Raw genomic sequence first — 25,685 nt, forward strand, 5'->3', positions numbered from 1 at the left:
TTTTCTGAGTGTTCAACTTAAGATTCTTATCCTTGGATTTTTGAGCCAGAGTGGTGTACTATTCAAGTGTATCTGAGAACTTGCATTTTTTGAATATGCCGCATTTCGAAATTAAAGTATATGCATTGTGCAGGTATTGCACATACACATTATACTGGCTAATTAGGATAATTGAAAGTTTCTGAGTGTCATATAACTGTTAACAGAATCAAAGCTTTAGTCCATGCTGTGTGTTATATTAGTTTACTCAGTAAGGACTGTTTAAAGCATAATTGCTCTCAACAAATGACATAACTAATTTAAAACAAATGTATTTGTTTGTAGGAGACTTTGCAAATTGATGAAGACGATAGACCGGAACTGGTGTGGTGGAAATGCAAGAAGTGGGCATTGCATATTGTAGCTCGTCTCTTTGAACGGTAACAAACTGATAAAAACCTAAATTTAGGTTACAAGTCTGTACCATTACTTGACATGCACGTAGAGAAGGCAGTTTTGGTCAATTAAACTGCTTGTGGTCACTGAAGAGGTTTTCCTGCTGCTGTCCTCTGCCTGGCACTGGCACAAACGCTGGTCTCAGCCCTTAGTGAAGTGATTAGACTCCCTTAAGATGGCAAGAAAATTGCCCCACAGGAAAAGTAAATCTATCTAACTACATATTTATTTTACTACACCCAGATACAAGTGTTTATATTCTCAAACAGAAAGGCTGGGGAAGATTTGAAAAGAAATCCATAAACATGGAAGTTACAGAGCTTGTGACAAAAAGTCAGGCATATTTACTTGAGTATAGTATCTTACCTTAGACTAATTTTAAAAAAGAAAAGGAAAGTGAGGTGTTACAGGGGAAAGGATGGCTTAGAAGGAACCTGTGGTAAAGTTTTCCTTCACTGGTGCAAGACCACTCAGGATCCTTTATGGTTTAGAAAGTACTATATTTTCCTGACACCACAGACTTCTCACAGTGTACATATCTGTGTCCATTTCCTTTTAAAGCTATGGAAGTCCTGGAAATGTAACTAAAGAATACTTTGAATTCTCAGACTTCTTTTTAAAAACCTATGCTGTGGGCATACAACAGGTAAGCACAGTTAATATTTTATGAATTGCATTATTTTGACTGAAGAAATGTATTACTTTTTAACAGTGTGCTTGTATCGAGGTTCATTTATTAAACAAAAATGGAGAGTCTGGCAGGTTTTCCTTGTAGTGACTGAGAAGTTCTTTAGAACTCAGTGCCCTACGGCTGAGGTATAATGACACAAATTTTCAGCAACTCAAAAAACCCTGCAGGAAAACCCTCAGAAAAGGTGAGTGCTGATAAAAGGGTATTGTCGTCGTGTGTACGCACTCTAGATACAACTGAGAGGAACCCTTTTGGCAGAGGCCTCATTTTGTAGAAGGGTTTATTTCCAGGCCTGTCTTTCCCAAGTGCTTTATCTGCAAACAACTTAGGCACACTAATCCAGTGATAATGTTTTATTTCAGGATGATACAAGCAGATTAAAAGATGTCTGGAGAACAGTTATTTAATATATGTTTATATAATGAATGTTGCTTTATATCTGGAAAGCATGTTATGTGAAAATATAGCATAAATTCACCGTTTGCAAGGAAATTACTTTTGTTAGGGAATGCTCATTATTTGTGCTTAACATGGTGTGTGAAGACAGTTCAGTTCTGGTAAAGTTGCTAAACAAAATCACTTCTCTTTGTCCAGTCTGACAACAGAATAGTTTGTCTGTCAGGAAGAACTAAGGAAGGGAATGGTTGTGGTAAAGCTGTAAATTAAAAAAAGAAATAGCCTAATATGTGTTCTAAATTCCTTGCAGTGTGTAACTCCTGAGTGGAAAAACAGAATCCCGTGGGCAGTTATAATTTGAAGTACTTAATGGGCAGTTATATTTTGAAATACTTAAAGTTTGTCTGTTAAGATATTAAACTATGTTGCAGAGGGGACAGTTTAGCTTTCAAGATAAATGTCCTGGATGATCTGCACATTTCTTCAATATCTGGCTCTTAAATAGTGATTTATCATGATTCCTTGCAGAGTTAGTAAGAATTCTATTGTAGATATTACATTACTAAGCCTTTGTTACTTAATCATCAGTTGGTAAGTGCTGGCATTGTGCTAGAGTCTATATAAGATAAAGACAGTTCTTGTCTTTGGCGCATTTAATATAAAAGACTTAATATCAAACTTAGTATTCCTAATGGAGGAGCTATATTCAAAATAAAATTTATTATAATGTTCTGAAGCAGAATTGTTCTGCTGAAAGCATATGACTCAAAATTTTGTTATGCATTGCCCTGGATTTTTATTGTTATTCATGTATATGCCACTTCTTTATACTTACTAATAATTCACCTGCCATTAGTGCAGATTAGTAGCTTTGTACTGTGGATTTTTCTTAGTTGAGGAAACTTTTATACCAAAGAAGCTTTGTGTGATAGTTTGTAATAGTATGCCAGGTGATACTATCTGATGGCTACAAAAGGTAATTGAAGTTAAGGGGTTTGCAGCTCTTCTGATTCAGAGGCTTAGGTGAACCTATTTTTCTTTCCTGGTTTAGTATTTCTATGCTCATCACTGTTGTTCCAAAGCAATTTGTCTTCTTTAGGGACCTGTCATTAAATATGAATGCAGACACCACTTAGCAGGTATTGAAGCTGCCAGTTTGAAAATTTCACTGTGCCTTTTCCTTACTTATTCCAAATTTTGCTGAGGCCTCTCTAAACTGTGAGGCTCTCACTATTGAAGTATATCTCTTGTTTATCATCACAAGTGATCACATGGTAGGGCTGGTGGTAAAGGTGGACGTCTGCATAAATGTTTGCAGGATTAGAACCTTGATATTTAAATTCTTCATGATTTTTGGATCAAAGGCATTATAATGATTTCTAATGCTAGAACATCTGCTGTATAACTACTTTATCTGTTCATGTATATTCACCAAGGAAGTGCACTGCATGTTTATGCATGAGACAGAATTTTTTGTCTTCATTTAAAAATACCAATTTGTCATTTCTTTAGGTTCTCTTAAGAATCTTAGACCAGTACAGGCAAAAGGACTATGTTGCACCACGTGTTCTTCAGCAAACATTGAATTATCTGAACCAAGGGGTGATTCACTCTATAACATGGAAACAAATGAAGCCACACATACAGGTCAGTGCTTAAAGCCCACTCAATGCATGTCATTAGAGGAATTAAAAAACACCGCCCAGCCCCCCAAGTTTTGTGTTTTTAAAGAAGGTTTCATGAATCGTTCAGCAATTGATCTGGAAAATAAAATAGCATTTCTACACACGTTGGTTGTGTTTTGCAATATATGACTACTTTTATTGCAGATAATGTCAACTCAATCAAAGATTCTGTTCCATAAGTTCTTTATTTTAATTTTTACAGTCTGCTAGAAAGTCATAGTGTTCCGGCTTTTATGTTCAGAATTGTCTTAGATTTTTGATTGTAGTGCAAAGAGAGTGCACAAAGAGAACATTCATCCAAGAGGAGTTAAACACTCTTTTCAGGACTTGTTTCATAAGTGAACTAAAGAACAAATGAAAAGTGATTTTCCTGCTCTTTTATTTTTTCATATCATAAGATCCCTTTTGTAATTAGTTAATTCCATGACTTTTAAGGGGAGGGACTCTGAAATACATTCTCATGTTAAGTATTGCGTTGGTGATTTCCTTCTGCAGAATGTGATATTCTGCTGTGTACAGGCTATGTCCTGGAGTGTATTTTGTGCATGGTAATGTAATATTATAAAGATATATTGTATAATTACCGCTGCTGTCTTCGACTGTTTCAGAGGGAAAGTACCTTTAATACTATGAATTTATTTCTGGTAGACAAAATAAAAGAGTGCTGCGTAAAGGAATGTAACTCTCTAGAAAAATAAATCTAATAAATTAGTGTATGGTGGAGGGCAGCTGTACTGGAATTTGATTTTATGTGTACTTACATATATTTGGCTTTTCTAAAATTAGACTATAACAGAAGAGGTGATATTCTCTCTGATGTGCTACAAAGATGAGGATGAGGAACTCTGGCAAGAGGATCCATATGAATATATCCGCATGAAATTTGGTAATTTGGCTTCATTTTTTGCTTGCATCATAACTCTACCCTGTAGTTCCAGTGATCAGCATGGCCACTGTAATGTCCCTCTTCACCTGAACAATAGGGAGAAAACTTTTTTCTTAAACCTCTCCAATCTGTAGTTAAGAGCAGGTGTCAGGTCAAGTGAGTTTGGGCTGTTTGGCTGGTAGCTTTGAACTAAATGGTTCTCTCAGAGTTTTTTTTCTACTTCACATGTGCTCAGAGCAGGCCAGACAGACTTGTGTGCTCCCTTGTTAGTGCCTGTTTCAGAATCCTGCCTTGCAGGTGTGCCAGCTGTCTGCAGGTTCCTGCAGCTCTCACTTTGACCAGAAGAGGCCTGACTTACTCTTTCCCTGTTGAAAACTGTCTATGCCTTCAGCCTTTTTCTGCCACTTATTATTGCTCAATTGTAAGACAATTAGATATATACATATATTCTTTCAAGAGTCACAGTGCAAAATCTTGGGAATAAGACATTGGGCCATATTATGAATAATTACATTTATTAAATAAGTCGTGTCATTGAAAAGGAGAAGTGCACTTTTAAAGTGCAGCAATTTTAGCTGGAAAACTCCTGCGAGCCAAGCACCACAGAGATACATGTGCAGCATTTGGGAAATTTTAATTAGTTGATTTGGGATCAGTGTATGTGAAACCAAAAATTAAATATTCATAGAATAATTTGAAATTAAAAATAAAAATTAATTAATTACAATATGGTGTTGATCGCTAGGGTATAAATACATCCTTGATTTTTGGTATGCGAATTCCGTTCTTTCTGTGTAAGAAGTGAATCTTATTTTTATGTGTAACTGAGGCAGTTAAGTACAGATTCAGAATGTATCATGGGAGGTAAAAAAACAATCAAAGTACATTACTCTTAAGTGTCAAACTACATTAAATGGAAGTTTAGTGAGGCACTTTTTTGTTTGGAACAAGAATTCCAGTGGTCTGGTAGTATTTCATAATGATGTTTTATCTTAAAGTTTTCAGGAAAAGTTGTTGTGTAATTTGAGTCACATTTTAAGATAGCATTTTAAGATCTTTCAGTTTGATTCAGTTTGTGTGGGGATGTTTGGATTAGAACATGTTTGCAGCACAGGTCTTTTTTTTTTCAAGATATAAATTATACTTTCAATATGAACAGAGAAGGTTTAGTTGCAATGAATGAAACTAAAAAACTTGACCTTTCAGCAGATATAAAACTACTGCAGATCTAAAGTAGATTTTATGTACAAAAAGTTTCCAATAAGGTTGTAATAAAATCAAGTCAGAAATGTGTACACGTGGTATACAGATGGTACTGGAGTGTATTTTTCTTCCTATAGGGGTTTTAATTAAAAAAAGAGACAGGATTTTTCATCCCTTGTATATGGTCTCTAAAGGGCTAATGAATAAATAACATGTTCTTAATTAAGGGAATGGAGAGTGGCAGTGGATTTGGAAGACAAAAGAAGTAAGGTGTGTGACATAAGCTTGGGTCTGACTCTTTAACCACAAAGTGAACACAATCATGTCAGTAATTTTGAGGTTTTATATTCATCCAGATTTTGTAATATCCCCAAACCAAGATGGTTTATAAAAAAAATTATTATTCAGAAAATAAATTTTTAATGCTTTTTTTTCCCCATTTTTTTAGATGTATTTGAGGACTATGCATCCACAACAACAGCAGCACAGAATCTCCTTTACACTGCTGCGAAGAAGAGAAAAGAGGTTTGAAACTAGTGGCTTTTAATTATTTGCATTTTCCTTAGTAATGTTATTTTCCCCTTACATTTGAAGATGCTACAGGAAGCTGGTCTTGAAAAATATACTTGCTGCTATGTCGTCAAATGTTTCCTGGCTGTATGCTATCAATTTGAGGAGAGTTAAAATATGGTGTGTATAAATACTAAGTGGATTCTTCTTGCAGATTTAAAATGCATCTGCCAGATACAAAATGGGTTGGAATAGATATATTGAAATAGATTTTCCCAGTTTTACAAACAGCCTCTGTCACAGCTGTTCTCAGCATCACAAATTATAGCAGGAGGGAAGGTGGACCTGATCCTTATTAATTTTCACTGCTGCTATTTAAAATCCTCCTTAACAGCAATGAAATCAGCAAGGACAAAACCCATTTCATGCAGCTACTTTTTAAATGAGGATGCAACTTTTCTGTAGATCTTTCTGTATTTACAGTGACCTGTACAAAAATACCCAGGCAAACCCTGGAAAGCACAGTTGGCTAAAATGGCAAATGTTCCTCTAGGTTCCATTTTAACATCCAGTAATCATGGAGCTCCATTTCCAGGTGGATTTTCAGAGGAGAACACAGTTTTTATGTTAGGTGGAATATGACCTCTCTACTTTTTTCAGTTCTTGTTTACTGATCTTCCTTCTCATTTTCATGATTTGTATTTAGACTATCAAAGTGACATTTTGGAAAAGGATGTGATGGGTGTGGAAATCACATTCAGCCATTGGTTTTGCCAAGAAACTTTTCTAAGTCTAGTCAACTTCAGAAATTACTGCCAAAATCAATAGATCAGATTAAGTTTATGATGTTTTAGTTCAAGCTCTCCTTGAATATATATATATATATTCATACATATATGTACATACACATATGTATTTATATTTTATGTGTGAGACGAACTAGAAAAGAGCTTAAGGGGAAAAGTGGGCGAGGTGCCATTCGAGCCTCTTGCCTTTTCATCACCTTTTTTGATTTGCCTCAAGACAGTAACAAAAATACCTTACTTGCTATTAGTAATGTGAAATTTCAAGGAGATTAATCTAACTTTGACCAGTTTGGCTGAAAAGTTGAAAATTCTTAAGTTTTACACTGTTAACTATTGAAAGATGCTACATTTAGTACCTCACATTGCTTTGACTGAGAGAAAATTTCTTTTCGAAAATGTCATGAATTTTTTAAACAATGTTATTAAAATAACTTGACTAAAGGGGATTGTGTGTTTTCTGTCCTGCACAGGTATTACCAAAAATGATGGCATATTGCTACCAGATTCTGACAGAGCCAAACATTGATCCAAGGAAAAAAGATGGAGCTTTGCATGTTATAGGATCTCTAGCAGATATTTTACTGAAGGTAAGTGGGTAAAGAAATGAAAAAAACTTTGCAATTCTTGCTATCAATTGTGATTTAAAATAATAGTCTTACTTTATAAAGTATGACTAGCCCTTAGCCATATTTATAAAATCTGTAGGGAAATTGCTCTCTGATTGCAATCAGAATATGAGAGTCTGTTTATTCAACAATCTTAACGTTCTTTCCTGGTTTTTATATCACAGTTTTTTACACAGATTTTCCTTCTCATGTTTTTGCAAAGCTATGTTTGTTACACAACAGTCCCTTGGTCCCCTCCTGCTTTACTAGTGAAATGGAAGTATTGAGAAAGCAAACATGCATTCCATCAGCAACATTTTCTATGATTCTTTATGAATTTCCCCAACAGCCTGCACTGTTATGGGCTTCTTCTGGTTCCAGGAACAGGTTTGCTTAACATGTTACAGGAATGCTCTGTCAAGCTTTCCAGCATTTTTACTCTTCAATATGGGGCTTTAAGTCTTATTTCTTCTGCCAGTTGGGAGTTTTGAAAAAAAGCTGGAAAGCACAAAGAGCCTTCCTCCATTTTTTTATAGACAGCATCTTCAGAATTTGGGGTATTTTTCTGGAATCTGAATGCAAATTTAATGCACACAGTTGCTCTCTAATTGATACTGATTACAGTTTTCCTAGTGCTTTTTTAGATGGTGGAGTCCAAAATATGCCTTTGCTCCATGTGACAAGCGATTGCCAAAACATTGTCTCATTTAGTATGAGAATGGTGATCTTGTGCTGGAGGCTTCTTTTAAAAAGTAATTTATTATATTTTATCTGAATTGTCTTGCTGTGCAGGATGTGTCTTCATATTACAACATCTTACTGACATTTACCATCTGTTTCTTTACCAGTCTGTTTTCTGATCTTAAATCCTGAAACATCAGTAGCTTTTGCAGAATTTTTGTAGATTATTTTGGATTGTAATTGCCCTTCCTCATGCTGGATTATAACAGTGAAAGAGGATGACATTGTTTGTGTTGTGAGGAGACTTTCCTATTAACATATTTATTTCTGTCCTGAGGGGGAAAAATGGGATTTATTCCAGTATTCTGCTCCCATTTGAAATTTTCAGTCCTGAAACATGAGTTTATATTGTACTTTATAAAAGAATAATAACCCCAAATATGTCAGAGCTCTTTAAAATCTGAATTTCTTGTGTTTGGAATTTGACACATTGAAACATTCCATCAGCTGTTTTCATAAAAATCCTCGATCTGTAAGTGCTTTCTGGCTTTTCTTGAGCTGACTGAGATACAGAGTCTAAGGAGCTCGTAGATACAATGGTCCTGCCGTAGCCACCTGGCTCCCCACAGCATCTCCAGTTTAATGCCTACAAAGTTCAATGATCTGACCAGTGTGCACAAAGGAACAGTATTTTCCTTTCTGTTTTTTTCTCTGCCTAGTCCTTCATCCAGCTCTGTGAAGATAGGGGAATGAGTGTGGAGAAATGCTGTGTGCATTGGTGAAATAAAGTGGGATCACATAAGATACACGTTCTATTGAGTGTCCCATTTCACTCTCTTCTGTCTTAGCCACTGAATCATTCCTTTGGATGGTAACAGCATCCCTAGCATGCATCTTTTCTGTTATTCTGGGACTGTAGGGGAAGTCTCAAATCTCCATGCAGGTTCTAGCTTCCTCTGAGTATCTTGGGATTTGCTAAGGTTGGAATAATGAAGAATAACTGCAGTATCCTTCTCTAGCTAAGAAAATTTCTGTCACAAAGGAGTTATCTTCATCGATTAATAAACATGAAAAAAAATATGAAATTTGTTGATGTAGTGTCCAAAATAGTAAGTTTTGATACTTAGAGTAACAGTAGGTCATTTGAAACTCAGATCTGTTCCATACTAAGCTCATATTATCTTCAGGTATGTATGTATCTACTCCTTTGTAGGAAGAATGGAATTGCTAGGTATTAAATAACGTGAAAATTCCACTTTACATGTTGTAATTAATGATGCCAAGTTGAATATTATATGTACAGTTCTTTTATTTACCTGGTTTTGAACTTGCTGTGATTTTGAGTTGGTTCTATGCAAAGTAAGGGAGCCAGTTCTCTTTGTGGGAGGATAACTTTATTATATAGACAAATAGTTGTATTTCCCATGGTTGATATTTGAGATGCATTATGGGCTAGAAAGAAGTACGTAAAATGAATGGTCTCCAAAATGAATTTTTCCTTACTCCAACAGAAGAGTGTCTTCAAGGATCAAATGGAGCTGATGTTACAGAATCACGTGTTTCCCTTGTTCATGTCTAACCTGGGATACCTCAGAGCTCGAGTAAGTTCACCTGTTATATCAGTTCCAGCATTTGCCAGGGTTCCTTCCTTTGCAGTTTGATTTCATTATGAATGTTACTGAAAGAAATTAGGTCATGCATAGTAAAATTTAACATAACATTCTTGTGCAGTATTTTTTCATAGTTTTGATTTAAAAAATTATTTTTCTGTTAAATGAATTGATGATTGTATTAATGTTCACCTCTTCAATCAAACTGAGAATTTGAGCAGCAATTGTGGCCATTTTTCATTAACAGAGATGGCTGTGAAAAGTAGGCAGGATTTCCACAAGTAGGTAATGTCAACTTGAGTGTTGCTTGAAGAAAACCCCGAGGTGCCAATGTCAGTCATGGACAAACAGTTTTCATTGTTTTTTTTTCTGATTTTATTTCCCCCAGAAGGACGAAAGCTATGAATGCACATTATGTGCACACAGAATTTGTTGGAATTTGGGAAAGTATAAAAAAAAACTGTTTGAGTGCAATACCTGTGTTACATTTAGTGAAAGAACAGACCATAATTAAGTGGGGAAAAGAAAAGCAATGCATGCAACGGGAGTTAGTGAGCATTGGTTTTGACTCAGTTAGAAATGCTTAAAATTGCCATAGTCCCTATCTTGCTTCTCTTTTTGCCTTGCAGTCCTGTTGGGTACTTCATTCATTCAGTGCTTTGAAATTTCACAATGAGCTAAACTTGAGGAACGCAGTAGAGCTGGCAAAGAAGAGCCTGATTGATGATAAGGAGATGCCTGTCAAAGTAGAAGCAGCCATAGCCCTTCAGACCTTAATAAGCAATCAAGAGCAAGGTATGTGACAGTGATTCATCAGCTGTACACACTGATCTATTGATTTTTTGTCAACATGAGGAGGTTGGTGCAGATTTATCTAAACATTTCTGTCATTTAAAGACACAGATTTCAGAATATTTTATCATGTTTAGACAGATTCACTTGCTTATTACATCCTAGAATTCCGACTTCAAGTTTTTATGGCACAAAAGAAGTTAGAATCAGCATGTTTGTTTTAATAAAGTAAATATCACCCATCTTTGGCTTTTTTTAGTGAAGTTAAGCAGTGTCGTGTTTAAAAATGAACACTGCTTCTATATGAGGGAAAGTGTTCCTTCAAAACTGGATTTTTGCTGTAGGTGGCATTTCGATATTCCGCAATTTATTTACTTTGTCTACAAGTTATGGACTATAAAATTGCCTTGGGTATGTTTTTTGTCTTTTTTATTTTTGTCGTGAATTCAAATTAAAAATCTTACTTTGTTCGTGAGTAGTCTGCTACCTGGCAGTTCAGAGATGCTGTGTATTTGTGTTTTTGGATAGTTGATTTCACCCACTTTCTACTGATCTTTTAGCCAAGGAATATGTGAAGCCTTATGTAAGGCCAGTGATGCAGGAGCTCCTGCACATTGTCAGAGAGACAGAAAACGATGATCTCACAAATGTAATCCAGAAGATGATCTATGAGTACAGCCAGGAAGTCGCTACTATTGCTGTGGACATGACTCAACACCTGGTAAGAGGAATAGTAAAACACCAGTCCTGTCAGAAGCAAATGCCTAGTTCAGTAAACATTTAATGAACTCTGCTTGAAGTGCACACTGTTTAAAATGATCTTTATGAGAGTCCACTTGTAGTATTTACAGTATTTATGGGGTTTTTTTCTGTATGAAGCATCTTTAAAACCTATAGGTTTTTCAAAGATACTCATTTGTGTCAAGCTCTAACTATTTAGCATTTCAAATGACTTAACATAGACCCCTAAAAAAAGAGGAGATTTTAATTTGCTGTGTTTCCCTTTCAAAAGTAGCAAGCATATTTTTCAGTGCTGACAGCTCTTACAGATAAAGCATTGCTGCTGCTGCATTAACTGCCTTGGTTTTGAATGACAAATTAGAAACACTGGTTTGCTCTTGAATATCAAGTTGGTTGGTTTTGTTCACAGGCTGAAATATTTGGTAAAGTACTTCAGAGTGAGGAATATGAGGAAGTAGAGGACAAAACGGTTATGGCCATGGGCATCTTGCACACAATTGACACGATCCTGACAGTTGTGGAAGATCACAAGGAGGTGAGATTTTCCTTTGTACTTGCCTCCTTTCATTCATGATAACAAGCACTTTTGTGTATGTTGCATCACTTGGCATGAGCGTGCATTTACTACAGCAGGATGGTACCAAGCCATCTCTGATGGATTTAAAGCCCAGTTTACTTTTGTGATTTATTAATTGTTTAGCTTTCAGCTTCATGGGAATTTATGTCCTGAGGGTAAAATTGTTAGCCCTTACTTGGTAAACACTTCTTTGGAATGTGCTGGTTTTGGTTGGGGTAGAATTAGTTTTCTTCACAATTGGCTGGTGTTATTAAAGAGTGTTAAAGTCGAATTTAAGAAGAAATATTTTGCATAAGACTAGTTTTTTACAGTGATGACCCATATCTCTAGTTTACCCAGGAATTTCTTGAATAGAATTCCTAGGAATTGGTCTCCCAATTGTGGTTGCAATGTATGTCCACATATCACGTGTTCAGGGTAGAGAGGTTCTTTCTGCATCAGGGAGAACTTATTTCATAATATTGTGATTGCTAATGCAGCATTTAGAAAATGATAAATGCCTTTTTGATTTGAAAAACTTCTCAAACTGAGTAACTCAAATACATTTATTTGATTACTGAATTTCTAATTTTTTAAATAAACTGCTTTATGGTTTTATTTCAGATCACTCAACAGCTCGAGAGCATTTGTTTACAGATCATTGGCCTTGTTTTGCAGAAACACGTTATAGGTATGTTCAGAGATATGTAAAAACATGTAAATTAATTGTTATCTTCCAGAACAAATTTTCATCTTTTTGTATGTGTTTCTTTGAAGAAAAAAGTCATTGCTTTACCTCTGTAATTTGTTTCTCCTGATCCACTCTTGTACATTATTCAGATTGGCTATTGTGTTTTGGAGGTCAAAAGCTGAAGATGCTGTTCTGATTATAATTCTGGCTAATTGTGTTAAAGGATAATGTCTACAATTAAATTAGTCTCTTATGGACATGGTCTGAAATTAAATTACTGCTTTATCAGTATGCTGCACTAAAAGTTAAAGTTTTGTGATAAAGGCCTTGCAGAAAAAACAAAGGCTGAAAGAAAAATTTTTTTTTTTACATATCATTGTAGCTATAGCCAACATAAGGCCTGTCTGCAAGAGTCTTTTACAATTTGCTTTATTTTTCTATGTATGATTTAGTTTCTAGTTGCTGTCTTCCAGTTGTTCATGACTCAGGACTCGGTTTCAGATTTCAAGATATTTGCAAGTTAAATTTATTTTGTAAAACACCCTGCTTCAAATTGTTTACCTTTTACAGAGTTTTATGAAGAAATTCTGTCCTTGGCCTTCAGCTTAACATGCCAGATGATTTCACCTCAGATGTGGCAGCTTTTAGGTGTTCTCTATGAGGTTTTCCAGCAGGATTGCTTTGAATACTTTGCAGGTAAAGTCACTTCTGTTCTAATGATGTTTCTACTGTTTTTACTCTAAAATCCACTCTGATAAAGGGTCGCTTCCATTTCGTGTCTTGGTTTAAAATGATCATGTATTTGAGTCATGCCCTGACCGTCTGTTCAGTGTGGGAGTGTAACAGGAGATATTTAAGTAGGAGAAGTATGTTCAAATCTGTCAATGCGATCAGTTGTTGTCGGGGTCCTGAACTCAAAGAAAGTTGAATACTCAAAGTTGATGTGAAACTGCAAATTGATTAATTAAAATATAGTCCTATTCTAGTTCCAAGAATGCACCCTGCATAGTGCATTTTATGAAGAGTTCTTCCAGAAAGACTTTTGCAGAGTTTGCATTTCCAACCATATTCAAGAAGCTGGAACTAATGAATTCCCCTCTAGGACTACCTCTCTGGCTAGCACTTTCTGTAACTTTTTTCTCTTTTCCCTGTTCTGCAGATATGATGCCTCTCTTGCATAATTATGTGACCATTGACACTGATACTTTACTGTCTAACCCAAAGCATTTAGAAATCATTTACTCTATGTGTAAAAAGGTAAGGCTTCTGATTCTTACTGTTGTGCTTATCACTGGTACATAACACTTAGAGGAACTGAGTGACCTGAACATGCCGTGTGGTGGCTAAGCATTTCGGAACTGAGTGAATTTTGGTCTTGACTCAGTTCTGAGCACACACAGCACCTTCACACTTTTTAAGTGACATGCTTTAAAAAAATTGCATGCAAAAATCTGTGTGGGAGAAAGTTGCTGTGTGTCTTGACTCTCTTCTATGGAGAGCTATTTTGGTAGGTAGGGAATTAATGAAGCCTGATTTCCTTGGGTTGTGTATCTTGCAGTTGGACTCTCTGGTTGTCAGCTAAGGTGCGAACTCATTTGAAGTTCTTCCTACATTTATCTTGTTTCTCTTTTATGCTGAGTCTCTCATGTATAATAAAGTATGAGATCATGCTGCAGTCCTGCTCTGATTTGAGGCATTGGAGAATGTTAGCCATCTAGCTACCTGCTTATTTTAAAGAAACTTAGTGTATTTAAATGTGAAAATGTTGCTTCTTCTGTCAGGTTTGATTGACAGTGACCATGGGGTTGAAATGTACTGATATGAAGCACTCAGTTTCATATGTATGTGCCTACACGCAGAATGATTGATACATCTTGTTCTCAATCAGAAACTAGCCTAGACATAGCACTTCACTTTGCCAGTGACTATTAGAATTGAAATGAAAATATGGAAGCACAGTGTGGAAAACATCAGTGATTCTTATAAGTGACGTTTCTTTCTAAAAAAGGGAAAGTGAGGACATGTAAAAAATATAACATGTTTTAAGAACTATAGCAATTTCTTCTAGTTTTTAAAATTCACCTTTAGCCACTTATCCTTGTTTATGTCCTGTAGAGATGAATTATGTGTCTTAATTCCTCACAAAATGTAGCATGAATACATATGTATATGCTGTGTAAAGATTTTTGGATGTATGCAGGTACAGGAGCACTTGCTTTCAGTGTTGTCACTGACTGCTGATAAATTAAATTGTTACTCTATTTGTTAGGTACTGACAGGAGATGCAGGAGAAGATGCAGAGTGCCATGCAGCCAAACTCCTAGAAGTGATTGTCCTTCAGTGCAAAGGACGGGGTATTGACCAGGTGATACATATTGAACAGGTTTTCATTTTTATTGCTTTCTAATAATCCATGGTTCCTGAGATCAGCAGCTGGAATTAGAGAATTTGAGGGAAATGTAAGGTAGGGAGAAAGACAGAAACAAGTAAATGAACTCAGGAAAGTTTGTAAGGTTGGAGTTTTTTGGTTTTGAGACAGGATATTAATGGGCATGACCACAAAATGCATATGGACTGAATTATAAGGATATAGTATGTTGTGCAAGATTGTCCTTTTTTGCTTTCTCTCAATAGAATTTCCCTTTTGATGCAAAACATAGTTAAAACTACTGTGTCTGAGAGGTTAACTGTACATATCTTGCTGGTTTTTCTCCAAGCTATAGGAACTTTTTGATGTTTTAAATTACTTAGTGCGTTTGGAAGCGCAGATTTTTTAACATGGCTGGATTGTGATTGCAGCGAGAAACATAATCACAATTTTCCAGAGTTTCTTAGAACACCTTTTTAGAAAGTAGTCTTTTTCCTATTAAGGGCCAAATTTTGAACTCATGTAATGAGCCTAAATTACCTTGATGCTTGATGTTGCCACAGTACAACTTCAGAAATAAATTTTCAGTTAATTTCACTGAAACTATATATATAGCTTATATATATATAGCTTATATATATATAACTTTACTAGTGTAAATCTGAAGTAATTGAAGATAAAACTGTTCTCTGAAAGATTCTATTTTTAAAGGAAATCTGGAAGAGTTTAAAGCGAATTCAATACATTTGCATTGAAATAAGTATGTGCTGGAAGGCCTTACTTGAGCTGTACAACTCTGTGAATTAAAATGATTGCACACTGTACTGAAACTCATAAACTAAAACTTCTGTAATGCTTCCCAAATTTTTGAAAAGTATAAATTTGCCCATTGAAATATATGTGTGTTTAGAAGATGCTTATTTCATTGTCTAGAAATTTGTGCATGTTTGCCTTTATCTGAATAAACTCATTTTAAACTTCTATAAAAAAATTAACATCACTTTACATTTATTAGGAAAAACTTCTTATGTTACGGATTTAGGTAGTTCAGTTTCTATTGGCTGTTAGTTTTGAAATTGTTTGGTGTGTTTCTTTAAAGATGAGAATATCTTCAGTTTTTTTCTAAAGCTTTTCTACATGCTAGAACAAACTCCGCCAAATGGCCCCAATTATTCTCCCCTGTGCTCAGAATAAAATAGCAATTTTTAGCTCAGAGAAGAGCTGTTTTGGGGAAGATTTCTAAACGTGTGATCAGAGGCTAGAAAATGAATAGAATGTGTTCCTTGCTTCTATACCTGAACTTCAGATAACTCAGGACATAATTCTGGCAAAGGAATTATAAAATTTTGTATAACCTGGCAACATGTCTAATGTCTCTTTTCCTTTTTTTTTTTCCTTTCCTTTTCTTTTTTTCTCATTATATGCACAGTGTATTCCCCTCTTTGTGGAGGCTGTTCTGGAGCGCTTGACTCGAGGGGTTAAAACAAGTGAACTTCGTACCATGTGTCTTCAAGTTGCCATAGCTGCACTCTACTACAATCCTGACCTACTTTTGCACACCTTGGAGAACATCAGATTCCCACACAATCCTGAGCCCATCACTGCACAGTTCATAAACCAATGGATGAATGACACAGACTGTTTTTTTGGGCAAGTATTGAGGGTTTTTTTTTTTTTTTTAATACAATATTTGGAATTGACCAGCTGGTTTTCAACAACATGTTAACTTTTTATCTGAAACACTATATATGTACTTTCAGTTCTGTGTTTTGTAAGTTATTTTTAACTGCTCTATTTAATTTGAAAAACAATTACACTTTCCACTGAACCCCACCTCTGACTTTAAATGAATTTTCACAATCAACTTGCATATTTATCATTGTGCCATTGACTGCTTAGCATACTGCCGAACTTAAACGTCACTGTGACCTCCCTTGAATTTGTGTGTGCTGCGCTGGTGTGCACTCAGGCAGGAGCTGAGCATTTGTAAAGTTAATGAAAGGGAACAAAGCCTGTCATCACCTAGCAGAGCATGCACTTGATGCTGAGCAGAGGTGAAGGCCAATGCTTGCCTCTCTGCTGAGATGTGGTGTCTTAACTGTGAGGTTCAAATCCACTTAAGGGTAAAGCAGACAGATGTAGTTAACAGCTACCTTTCACCTTCTGCTCAAGTTTTGTTTTGTTACTGGAGGCTGACATCTGGCTGCAGGTGTATGGATAGGCTTACGCCATGTCTTCCTTAAGTTGCTTCTTCCACACTTTGTGGTAATATTATTGTTAATTACTAAATTATTTTTGTATTTATCAACTTTAGAAAAGGGCAAGACATTTTAGGATTTCCACGTACCGGTTTTCTTTTATGGCTGAAGTGAAGTTCTTGAGTTTCATCTCTTCGTGCTTTCATTTTTTTCACTACATATCACATGCTGAGTGCATACATAGATGTAGGAAAGAAGATATTCCCTACAGATGGTAAACTGAAAGAGATTTGTGGCCTGAAACAGTTCATCCTGGAGCATTCAGTGAGAAACTAGTCAGATTCAGTGAGGAAAAATGTTGAGGGTCTGACTAGGCTCCAATCTCAAGTAGTATTGTGAGCTGCAGCCTAATTTTCAGTTCTTCTGTGTTGCTCTTCAAAAAACACCAGCTACTGAAACTACTGTTCAAATAAACTCTTATTTGGAGCTGAGACAAAGGTTAACAAATTCTGTAAAAATGAAAAGTTAAACGTGTGGTTGTCATGCCCGTCATTCTGCCCAGAACTGCACTTGAATGGCAGCAGAGGATTAAAAATCTCTGTTTGATCCGCTGCTTCCAGCAGGGAAATACCTGTAGTATTGCATAAATCTAAAAGTCATCCTTCTGTGGTTTCCCCTCACATTGTGGCTTCCAAGTGTAGGGTAGGGCTTTTGCTGTAGTACTGCTGGTGAGACACTATGTGCTGTAAGGGATTTCCTCTCTTTCCCTAAGGAGAACACTGCTTCTAGTAGAACATTTGTTTTCTTAGGAGTATTAAAGGAGCCCCAGATTCAGTGGCCTAACTGAACAGGAAAAGACAGCAGTGCAAAAAAAAAGTCATGGTCTTGAAACCCTTTCTTGGGTCCCCACCTAACAAGGTCATGTCTTCATCAGAGAGCAGTGGGAACCCTTATTTGTACAGTCCTTTTTGTCATAAGTTGCCATTTGCTGCTTTGGTTTACACTTACCTTACTTTCCATTAAGAGGCAGTTTTAGGTACAGATTCAAATAAGTTGGTAAACTCACAGATCCTGGAGAAACTGGACAAGGTCAAAGTAAATCTACCTCCAGATGTGAAGGACCAGGTGAAACTTGATGTCATTTCTTTGTCAACCATGCAGGAAATTTGGAATGTGGTGGTGACAGTGACTGTTCAAGATGCTTTGTCCACATAAATCTCACACTCTTGTGTGGATGCTCCATCCCTGGAAGTGTTCAAGGTCAGGCTGGATGGGGTTTTGAGTGGAAGGTGTTCCTTCCCGTGGCATAGGGGTTGGAACTAGATGATCTTTAGGGTCCGTTCCACACACACAGAATCACACACACAATGACTAGGTTGAAAGAGATTTTCACGATCATCAAGTCCAACCCAGCCCTAACACCTCAACTAAACCATGGCACTGAGTGCCATATCCAGTCTTTTTTTAAACATATCCAGGGATGATGACTCCACCACCTCCACGGGCAGACCATTCCAGTACTTTTCACCCTTTCTGTAAAAGACTTCTTCCTAATATCCAACCTATATTTCCCCTGACACAGCTTAAGACTGTGTCTTCTCATTCTGTCAGTTGCTGCCTGAATAAAGAGACCAACCCCCACCTGACTACAGCCACCTTTCAGGAAGTTGTAGAGAGTGATAAGGTCACCTCTGAGTCTCCTTTTCTCCAGGCTAAACACACCCAGCTCCCTCAGCCATTCCTCACAGGGTTTGTGTTCCAAGCCCTTCACCAGCCTTGTTGCCTTCTCTGGACATGCTCAAGCATCTCAACGTCCTTCCTAAACTGAGGGGCCAGAGCTGGACACAGCACTCAGGGTGTGCCCTCATCAGTGCCCAGTACACGGGAAGAAGGACATCCCTGTTCCTGCTGGCCACACCATTCCTGATACAGGCCAGGATGCCATTGGCCCTCTTGGCCACCAGGGCACACTGCTGGCTCATGTTCAGCTGCTATCACCAGCACCCCCAGGTCCCTTTCCTCTTGGGCACTGTCCAGCCACACCATCCCCAGCCTATAATGCTGCAGGGGGTTATTGTGGCCAAAGTGCAGGACTGGGCACTTGGACTTACTGAACATCATCTTACTGGGTTCCAACCCAAACCATTCTATGATTCTATGTCTTTCTTCTGTTCCTGTGAAGTCTTAGTCCCCATGGATCCAGCTCTGCCAGCAGTAGGGTTGTGCATGGCTGTACACGCTCAGGCTGGAGCCAGTGGTGTTTACCTAAAGAATGCATATTTCTGGAGCAGCACATGTAAACACATGAGATGGCATCCATGGGAAAAAATGGAGGGGAAAAGCAGTTATGGTAAGAAAGGTAGCTATTCTTCCATGTTATTAAAACCATGGAAACTATTAAAGAAAGGTTAGAAATTTGGCATATTAAAAATTAGCCAGGCAAGGAGAACTCAGAACTTCCAAGGGTAAGACTGTGCATAAATTGAATATGTCATAGTGGATGTCACATATCTGTGGTTGTGAGCTGATAGTGCCTATATGCGACGGCATATGGTATTTATTTCTAAATGTTTTCTACAGTAACTTCACACTGGAAAGCCTTTTGCAGAAACATTTGTACTTTACCACTTTCTACCTTTTTCCTGATAGCTGTTGGGGTGAAACTTCTGCATGACTTATGCTTATTCTCATACTAAAAATTCTTCTGTGGTAACTAGGGTGAAAGGAAAATCTCACTTGCTTCAAAAAACCCCTCAGTAAGTGATTTTGGGTTCTTTGAAGCTGAATAGGGTTATATATTTGATAGGATTTTGAATAGTTAAAAATCCTAGTTTCTCAGAGTCGTACATAAAAATCCCAGTCTTATGTTGGTTCCAACTTTGCATCTGGAAGGATGTGGCTAATTATTTGCAGTTTGTCCAGGAACTGGATTGATGTAATAGAAAGAAACTTGATTCTCACATAAAGGAGCACAGCAAACCAGTAAAAGGAAAGGCTTAGCAATTTTTTTCTGAAATACTTTCAGCTTGGTTTAAAATACAAAAGATTTTAAAATCCTTTGTGCTGTATTAGAAGAAAGTGTGTTAGCAAGAAGAGGTCCTGCAGGTTATGAGGACCACACACAGCTTGTTAAAAATAGACTTGGCTTGGAGTCGTGCATTGCAGTGCTGCGTGTTGTGTGTTTAACACTCCGGGCTTGATAAACCGTTGAGGAATAAGCAGAGTCCCTGATTGTTAGGGAGGGCTATTGTGTGCTTCTGAGCAAATAAGTACAGATCTCAAAGCACAAATTACTAAGGAGAATCATATCCAGGCTCCCTTGAGCAGATGGAAGGGTACTGAAATAATGAGCCTTTTGATAGCAACGGAATGGTCCTGAAGCCATTCTTTGCTATTATGAAAATTTATAAAACTCTATTTTGCTTGTTTGGTCCTTTGGGTCCTTAATACAGCTGGGGCATAGTAGAATACTGAACTTCAGGCAAGGCAGATGCTTTTCCTGCTGTTTGTCTCTGCTGGCAGGTGAAAGAAAAGTCTCCTTCTGGCTCAGGTTCACTAAAGATGGCTCGATGCCTGAATTTCTGCTGTCCTGCAGGGCCTTCTAATGACATGCATATTCTGAAGACATGTGTTGATTTTTGCAAATTCTCTGTTTAGCGGCTTTGAAGTGGAGGATGACAAATATGCTGTGGGTTTTCGTCATCTGGGCCACTTCCCAATTATGACTCCTTTTCAAACAGCAGGGCTTCATTCTTAGACTTTGATTTGCTGTCCCAAAATGATAATTTAATATGAAGCGAAGGATTAATTATTAAGATTTTTTTTTTTTTACATTTTACTGTTGCATTTTGCAATTGGCATTGTGCAACAATAGCTTTTTCAAATACATGATAAAAAATAGTGCTGAGAGTTGTTAGTTTACTCTGGTGCATGTGGCTGAAATTGCTTCTTTGTACATTTGGGTCCTGAAGAAATTTGATGGCTTCCCAGTGTCAAGATGCAGAATTGAAATCTTGTGCATAGATTACAGAGCTTTTGTCACACTTGGATCACAGTGCTGACACAAAGAGGAGGTAGAGAAATTTTTTCTATTTCTACTTGCATTAACCTGTCCCTCATTTATAGCTTTAGCTTGGCTTTTGGTCTGCAAAGTGTCGGCATGAGAGCAAACAGCTTGTTTTCAGCATGCAGGAGTAAGTCATTTCAGCTGAGAAGGAGTAATGGATTTATGGGCTTTTTGTCACGAAAACAGACCCTGTTCCTCTATCTCAGTCTCCCTGGCTGGTTTGTGTGTTGTCTCTTGTGTCCCTTTCCATGTGAAAAGAAAGGATTGTGGTTACAGGAATGCTCTGTTCCTGCGTGCGCTTCAGTGCGTTTTTCAACACGTGTAACCAAGCAGCCAAACCCAATGTGACAAAGTGTGTCATTTGATATGCTGGTTGACTTTGTTGTTCTTGGAAGGTCTGCTGGGATCATAATGTTCTGCATGGTCATATATAATTTATTTTTGTTGTCAACTACTCTTGAGAATGAATCACTTCAGTAAATCCTAACAGGACTGACAACATGGGAGGTGTCATGAAATCCTTCCAGATCTCTAACCTTGTTTAAGCTCAAGTTTAGAAAGCTGTAATATAGGATCACTTGTGTTACTTAAAGGATATAATAGTTCAGTACCATGTCATATAGGAACTTTGGTAATGAAATGCTTAAAAGCATTATTTCTGTAGCAATTTTTGAAGTGGTGAGTTGAGCTGGTTGTCCCCCTGTTAGCTTTGTTGCAGCCTGTGGTGCCCATCTTACTTCTTCTCTCTCAACTTCTCTTCATTCCAAAGTAAAACTGGTTCAGTAATGGAAGTATCCTAAGAGTTTAGAGGATGGCCATTTTCTGCCAGCTCTGGAGGTTTGCTTGTCCTGCAGAAGGCTTGCACAGAAGCTGTCAGCATCAAATTGAATAGTTCAAACAAAAAAAGCTCTCTCAAGCCCATTATAACAGAATACTGTAATGTTAGCTCCAAGTTGAATACTTCTGTTGTTTCCCGTAAAGGAGAACCAAAGAGTGTCTGCAGAGGCATTTAGAGATTTTTTTTTTCCATCTTGTTTGCAGAAACTTCCGTTTCTGGAAGTGAAAATCAATTCTTATGTTTAAGAGCATAGGTTCTTACCTAGTTTCCTGACTATGGTCACATAAAATTCTTTCTGCTGCTAATTCAATGAATTTCTTTCCCTTCAGTTGTCTGCGGTTTGTTTTGCTGGAGGTCTAGTCATTTGCAAGTTCCCAGTTTGAGTATACTGCCAGTTATTCTTGATAAGATGGAATTATTTCCCTGCTTTCACCAGAGTTAGCAATGTGTCTCAAGTTAGAAATTAGAAATTAGAGATTTTATATTGAAATATGTATAAGACAGCCATTCTGATGGACTTATCACAATTTAACTTCAGCTATCCCTGAGGCATTCCATAAATGCTCCCTGCAATTCAATGCATTTCTGCTTATCATTGCTCTTCACTAATAGTTTTTGCCAATTTCCATCCCTAAAACAGGACTGCTGTCAAAGCCAAGGCAAATTAATTTTCCATCCTATTTAATAATGACAATCTGTATCAAATGCTTTATTAAAGACAAGATAGTCTACATAATTATTGAACAGTATTTATTTAGCATTACAAATTTTGCATTTGGTAATCAGAAAAAGTTGCTCCAGGAATTTCAGTGCTTGAAAGATGTTTAATTGTTATTGGACCAGTACTTTCCAGTGGGAAACTTGCATTCAGAACAGAGAAAATAGTTTGTGTAGCATCTTTGAGCATAGACTTTGAACATAGCCTCTGAGACATTGTCTTCTGCCATGTCAAACACCAGGATTTTAAGGCTCTGTATATAATGCAGGGAAAATCTGGTTTTTGTCTAACAATTGTGTCTTGTTTCAGACTCCATGACAGAAAGATGTGTATAATAGGACTGAGCATCCTAATGGAATTGCAGAACCGACCACCTGCAGTGGATGCTGTGGCTGCCCAGATTGTTCCTTCAATCCTCCTCCTCTTCTTGGGCTTAAAACAAGTTTGCGCCTCACGAGAGCTCACAGAACATGAGGATCATGCTAAAGATGAAAAACACTTTGCAGAAGATAATGGTAAAATCTCCCCTTTTCACATTGTGGATTTTGTCTGGATTTAATTTAAAGGGGGTAAGAAATTGCAGTTTGTTTTTAAGACTCATTAGTCTGCTGAAAATAGCTCAGCTTACTGGGTGCTTGAAATAGGATCTTAGGAGTTGATTTTTCCTCCCAAAGTGTAATTAAAATGTTTCAAGGTGTAACAGCTATCATTTTGTGAAAGGGTAGTATTGGTTCAAGAGTAACTTGCAGGTCTACTCTTCTGGGTGGTGATTATGCCCTGTCTTCTCACATAGGCATCAGGAGTTTGCCAGGGCTCCACTAGGTATATTCTTAATTCCTGGAAAGAAGCTGTTCCACTTCCCAGCTGTTTTTGGTTGACTTTTGAAGGAGATCCTGGCTGGTCATCTTTGTCCAAATGGAAAGTTGTTTTCAGAGTGGGGTTTTAGACAGCTGAGGTTCCTTGAGCACACAGGCCACTAATCTCTGTGTCTGCCAGAAGAGAAAAAACATCAAAATATGCCTTACAGAGGGAGCTGTGGGGAGGGAATTATGCACAACATTGCAGGCAAACATGTGTGACAAGGAGTAGATGTTTTGAGGTCTGAAAATTAGATTGGATGTAAGCAGATTATGTAACCCACTCACATTTCACCCATGATTGTTCTGTAACGGAATCAGAGAATTCTTCTCAATACGTAGGAATACAGTATGGAAACAGCATGGGAATGTTCAAATCTCTGTCCTGTGATTCAGTCCCTGCTTGCTGCATCTATAGTCATCTTTATTCTTTCTAAACTGTTAACACAGGAAGAGCTGCAGGTTTGGAAAGGAAGGCCTTGGTTTTGTAAAATCTTGGATATAAGTCAGAGATACTTTTCCTTAAGTAAGAAAGAGCAGTATTTAGAATTGCAGGTTGTAGTTGGATTTAATTCAGGGAGTCATAGTTTCATAAGCAGAATGCATGGTAGCACCAACTTAGCATGTTGGTTTAAGGTGTTCACATAAGGCAACACTCAAGAAGAGAAGCAGACAGTTGGTCTACAGATGGATTTCTCATGGTTTTATGTACATTTGTCAGTTCTGTGCAAGTCTCTGTAATTTAAAAAGCAGAGTGATGGACTGTTTCATGGAAGACATTTCCTCAAAAGTCTTGAACCCTATAATTGCACAATGTCTGCATGAATGAAAGAAGAAAAAAGTTGGCAGTTTCACATTCCTCAGGTCTGCATAGAAACAAAAGTAACTGATCTTGAGTGTAGGAAATATTTTAACTGTTTCATTTTTCTAAGACTTTGAAGATTTTGGGGAAAGGGTGTCAACAGAAGGTCCCCTTCCCTGCCAAAACCTCGATTTACTAATTGTTTTTAATTCATGTGTCATTGTTTCCTTACAGTTTTAAACTTTGTTTTACAAAACGTATCAATGCTTTTGCAGAAGAGATACCCAGCGATGAGGATGAAACAAATGAAGTGAGCCAGGCAATGCAGGAGAACCATGGTGGAGGAGGAGGTGGCAGTGGTGGAGGTGGAGAGGAAGAGGATGAAGAAGATGATGATGATGATGACTGGGATGAAGATGCTTTGGAAGAGACTGCTCTCGAAGGGTTCAGCACACCTCTTGACCTTGAAAATGGTGTTGATGAATACCAGTTTTTTACACAAGCACTTCTAAGTATGTGTTTCCTGATTGGCAGAATGATGTAACACGATGAAATAATTTGGAGATGTTTATGGTCATCACTGGGGAAAACTCTTTTCTTTTTTACAATATTTAAGATTACTGAAACTGTAAAATGTGATCTCACTTTCTAATGTTAGTCCTACCATTCTTTGGCTTACTAGTGCTGCAAAAATCAAATGGTAGCAAATACAGCCAGAGATTAATTCTCTTCACATTCTCCCTCAGAATTTTTCAATCACAGCCTAAATAAATGGGGCTTGGTCACTAGAGGAACTCCGATGTAGGGAAATATTTGTCACCTTCTAGATGTTAATGGAGAAATTATTTTCTCCCTTTCCAGTTTCACTATTCCTGTTGCTTTTAATTTTCATGAGTTTTAAACGAGGAGATTCAATTCACATTGTCCATGAATAATGGTCACATGGTTAACTTCCTGTTTCAGAAAGCAGAGGATGTAATTAAGTTCCCCAAAATGGATTGCCTCTGCTAGAGTGGGAATTCTGTGCGAAGAAAACCAACAGGAATACTGATCTTGTTTTGCAGTGCAGGTTCTCTTTTAAAACCAACCTGAATTTCCATGTGTTTCATTTTGTTATTCTGAAATGAACTTGTGTGCAAGCTGACAATCACTTTCCTCCTGCTGCCCTGGCAGCGGTGCAGAGCCGGGATGCGGCCTGGTACCATTCCCTGACCGCGCCCTTGAGTGAGGATCAGAAGAAACAGCTGCAGGAGATTTACACATTAGCAGAGCACCGGAGAACTGCTGCAGGTGAGTCACTTCCCTGGGCCCCTTTCAGCTGTTGAATAGATGCTGGAGATGCTTCTAATCTGTAACAACAACCTCTGTGCTAATTAACGTTTTCTAGGAAGCGTGAGCAGGATATCATGATTACATTTTTCTTTGCCTGGAAGTGTGTTATTCAGAGTAAGTTTACTGTTGTTTCTAATTAGTTGTCTTCCCGCTGACTTGTGCTGCTGTTTGAACAGGGTATGAACTAGTTTTACACAGTCTGACTTTTGAAATGAAGA

At 37.4% G+C, this 25,685-nt stretch overlaps 1 protein-coding gene across 2 annotated transcripts in view; it reads left to right on the plus strand.

Annotated features, from left to right (window-relative positions):
- IPO8 (importin 8) overlaps window positions 1-25,685 on the plus strand; it is a 47,308-nt gene that overhangs the window by 14,721 nt on the left and 6,902 nt on the right. Inside the window, exons 7-24 of one of the 2 annotated variants that reach the window (XM_066183886.1) lie at window positions 325-419; window positions 997-1,081; window positions 3,035-3,169; window positions 3,994-4,093; window positions 5,745-5,821; window positions 7,083-7,199; window positions 9,410-9,499; window positions 10,138-10,303; window positions 10,861-11,021; window positions 11,451-11,576; window positions 12,222-12,288; window positions 12,859-12,984; window positions 13,448-13,545; window positions 14,558-14,653; window positions 16,086-16,306; window positions 22,786-22,991; window positions 24,411-24,647; window positions 25,309-25,425. In XM_066183886.1, coding sequence (XP_066039983.1) covers window positions 325-419; window positions 997-1,081; window positions 3,035-3,169; window positions 3,994-4,093; window positions 5,745-5,821; window positions 7,083-7,199; window positions 9,410-9,499; window positions 10,138-10,303; window positions 10,861-11,021; window positions 11,451-11,576; window positions 12,222-12,288; window positions 12,859-12,984; window positions 13,448-13,545; window positions 14,558-14,653; window positions 16,086-16,306; window positions 22,786-22,991; window positions 24,411-24,647; window positions 25,309-25,425 — 2,320 coding nt within the window. Of the gene's footprint in view, window positions 1-324; window positions 420-996; window positions 1,082-3,034; window positions 3,170-3,993; window positions 4,094-5,744; window positions 5,822-7,082; window positions 7,200-9,409; window positions 9,500-10,137; window positions 10,304-10,860; window positions 11,022-11,450; window positions 11,577-12,221; window positions 12,289-12,858; window positions 12,985-13,447; window positions 13,546-14,557; window positions 14,654-16,085; window positions 16,307-22,785; window positions 23,046-24,410; window positions 24,648-25,308; window positions 25,426-25,685 lie in introns of those variants that run through there. The other variant, XM_066183887.1, reaches the window with a different exon arrangement.

Source organism: Chamaea fasciata, unplaced genomic scaffold, assembly GCF_029207755.1.
Source record: "Chamaea fasciata isolate MVZ Bird 193981 ecotype frontalis unplaced genomic scaffold, bChaFas1.0.hap1 SCAF_5, whole genome shotgun sequence".
NCBI lineage: Eukaryota > Metazoa > Chordata > Aves > Passeriformes > Sylviidae > Chamaea > Chamaea fasciata.